Source organism: Lolium perenne, chromosome 6 (genome assembly GCF_019359855.2).
Source record: "Lolium perenne isolate Kyuss_39 chromosome 6, Kyuss_2.0, whole genome shotgun sequence".
Taxonomy (NCBI): Eukaryota; Viridiplantae; Streptophyta; class Magnoliopsida; order Poales; family Poaceae; genus Lolium; species Lolium perenne.
The window spans coordinates 220705139-220708579 of record NC_067249.2 but is presented as its reverse complement, the minus strand read 5'-3'; the positions used below and the strand labels follow the sequence as shown (position 1 = coordinate 220708579).

Below are 3441 nucleotides of genomic sequence, written 5' to 3'. Positions count from 1 at the left end.
TCAAATATTTTCTAATTTATTACAGACTTTAATTTTTCATCACTGAAGTACTATTTACTAGTAATATAAATATATATGGTGTTGATTGTAGAAAAATGGAAGTGATAGAAATTGGTATATCTAGACGTAGTCAAACCACCAAAGATAGTAAGCTTTCGTCAGTATCCATTACGACGATTGTTTCCTCCGTTAATCACTATGCATCTCGTACATAATTGGCCATTTTTGACAAATCTTTTGATTAGCTGCTGCTATGAACTAATCCCGCAAACTTCGTACATTGCAGAAAGAAAAGATATTTGTGTCTGGAGAGTATCAGTTAAAATAGCCAAGCCCACTACCGCGGGGTCTCTTGTCTTCTCCACCTTCCTCCCCTCCTCGCCCGAGTCGCCGTCCCCTCGCTTTCAACCCCCATACCACGCGGAAGCAAGAATTCTTCGTCAGAATCCGACGCCGGGCCGATTTCTGTGGATTCCGTGCGACCCTTTCTGCGCCATGGACTTCTGATCCGTGGTTTCTTGGATCTTGGGAGGATTGGAAGGTGCGGGCTGGGCGTTGAACCGGCCGGGAGATGGCCGGCGGGAAGGAGCCGATCGAGGTCAAGTTCCGGCTGTTCGACGGCACGGATATCGGCCCGAGCAAGTACGACCCCGCCACCACCGTCTCCGCGCTCAAGGATTTCATCCTCGCCCGGTGGCCGCAAGGTGAGACCGCAGATTCCCGATTGATTTGGCAAGCGTAGGCCTTCCTGACCCGCGTGCTTGATTTGGTGGCAAAAGGAGATGTTCAGCTATGTAATTTTTGCTGCCATGCAGCTCCGTGGATCATGTATAGTTTTTTTTTGTTACGGTTGTTGCGTGGTGCTTGTGCGGTTCTAGTCTTTCTCGTTGCAGATAAGTGTATTTGTTGTGCCTGATTTGTTGTTCTTCTCTTCATGGATACGCTTGGTCAATTGAGTAACAAATAACTGCTGCTTCGAATTTTCTCAGCTTTAACACTCCTCTAGAACTTGGCCAATTGAGAATTTCCCTTTCATGGGCAGTTAATATTGCCAAAAATGTACATTATCTCGAAGTTTGCGGACAAATTGTGAAAGGATAATTTTTGGCAACAATCGGTTTGATTTGGATCAAAAATCGCAAGCTGAATGAAGGAACAGACAAGGATCGCTATTTTCCTTTCCTTTCTATAAAGACGCAAAACAAAGAGAGATCATTATCTGTAATTCTGCCTTTAGAGTGCATGTTTGCACTCTGTGGATAGAAATCTGCTAGCACAGTGAACGCAGTTGCCTCTTCATCTTTACACGGACTAAGGGTCCTTTGCATGAATATGATAGCAGGGGCATACTCCATATGTATCATTATGCTTAGCAGTCTGGTGGCAGTTATCTGATTATCACACTCAGGTCAGGATCTTTTCTTGATATGCTATGCTGTACTTGGGTGAGATGCTGTCCCGAGTAAAAAAGTAGAACAGTTAAATCGAATCATTAGCACCGGGAAGCAAACAAAGCACAGTGATATAACCACCCCTAATCTAAAAATGGGCTTTCTCCTTTTGTAAGGAGTTTAGACTTACTCATCTTTGTGTAGGGCTTAATTTGAATTATGGCTGGGAATAGTTTAATATCATGTTTTTCCCCTCTCTTCATCTCTTGTTTGATTAGGAATGGTAATTCCCTTGTTTGGATTTTTTCTTTTTGAAAACTCACTCCTTGTGATGTGAACATGTTTTTCTTAGTGATCTGTGAGTTTAATTTGTTAAAAGGAATTATTCTTATCTTTTCCAATGACAGATAAGGAAATAACTCCGAAAACGGTCAATGACCTGAAGCTCATCAATGGTGGGAAGATATTGGAGAATAGCCGGACACTGGCGGAGTCACGTGTTACAATAGGAGAAGTCCCCGGAGGTGTAATTACAATGCATGTCGTAGTGCGACCTCCACAAGCTGACAAAAACCGTGGTATTGCCGACAATTTTATGTTTTTATTTCTCATTCTATTTCTGGTTCCATTGATGATCTCTTTTGCTCTTTATTCGTGATATTGTATTACAACATTCAGTGAATGAAAAGGTCGAATACGATCAACTATTAATTGTAGAAACATCCTACTTGTTATCTAATTGTTGTGCTCCAAAGATGCACACACATAAGCATTATGATGCAGCCTGTAAAAGGCCCCACTTTTTTCTTCAGTGAGAAATATATTGCTTCTGTTTAAGTAGTGATTTGTTGATCACAAGATATTGTTAGTCAAAAACCCTAGCAGACTTTGCAACAACCTAATTCAAGGTTTCCTAGATAGAGGCATGAATATATAGGTTTTGACTAAATCACACATGGTTTTATGGTTCAGTGGTACTGATGGTTTTGCCATGCTTATAGTCCTTATGATTTATGAGGTTCTACCCAACCGTAAAAACTTTAACTTTTTGTGTGTGTGTTTTATGCATTTCAAATAATATTAAATGTTTCCACATAAACTAATCTTCGAAAGCAAGAAAAAATCAATTAATGTGCACAGAATCCTATGTTCGTAAATTATAACATCTGTTTCTAAACAATTTGTGTGTGTCTTTGTGATGATATATATATATATATAGGGACACTCATGGATTATGCATATGCTATCTAATTGGTTCGATATGATCGTGTTATGTGATGCTTGAAGTTGTCATACAGTAGTTTCTTCCACACTGCTTAAAGTTGCCATAATTGGTTTTTGTTGTTGCATTTCCCCTTTCCAGAGAAGCAGCTCGGCAATTCCCCGAAGCAGAACCGATGTGGATGCACCATACTGTGATACGACAGCTTCCGGATGATGTACAATGCTTCTAGCTCTAGAATTTTCATCTGGTTTTGTGTATTCATTTTGACATCCAGTTCTTGGAGCCACTGAAACCCTAGAAATACATGTACTTGCCCTCGTCAAAGCAATGCTTCGGAGCTGCTGGGAACCAAGGTTTCCACCTGCAAGGGAGTCAAGGATTGGATTGGATAAGGATGCTTGCTGCTGTATAAATTGTGATGTGGAAACAACTGTCCCCTTTCTCGTTCTCCTTTTGCTATATTTGACATTTTATCGATTCTTTTTAGCCGTGTCGTTTGTCACGTAAAACAGGAAATATTGTACTATTACTCAAATATATGTATATGCAGCTTGGGAAAGGAGTGAATTATATTGTGCTAATGAAAAGAAAAAGAGGAAACCGAGAGCCCAAGAGGGAAAGAAAGAAAACACATGGCTGTGTGTGTATTCTACTTTCTTTTGTTGCAAATGTGGGGTACTGCATTGGCAGTTCTTGCTATCCATCTATGAATGTAGCACAATGCCATTGACCGTTGGTGCTCAAGCAAGAACCGGCGACGAGACCCTCCCCTTCTGACTGTCACCGGCGGTGGAGTTGGAGGCGCGAATCCTATTCCCAGCTCAT

General features: G+C 41.1%; 1 protein-coding gene across 2 annotated transcripts; it reads left to right on the top strand.

The window, feature by feature from the left end:
- The first annotated feature begins 329 nt into the window (after window positions 1-329).
- On the top strand, window positions 330-3186 carry LOC127306153 (membrane-anchored ubiquitin-fold protein 3). 2 transcript variants are annotated; one of them, XM_051336767.2, is made up of 3 exons: window positions 330-704; window positions 1799-1969; window positions 2755-3186. In XM_051336767.2, exons 1-3 carry the CDS (start codon window positions 572-574, stop codon window positions 2808-2810), a joined length of 360 nt encoding a protein of 119 aa, XP_051192727.1. In that variant the 5' UTR covers window positions 330-571; the 3' UTR covers window positions 2811-3186. The 2 variants fall into 2 exon arrangements, with proteins under 2 accessions (XP_051192727.1, XP_051192728.1); XM_051336768.2 differs by having other exon boundaries at window positions 331-704; window positions 1799-1966.
- Window positions 3187-3441: the final 255 nt, after the last annotated feature.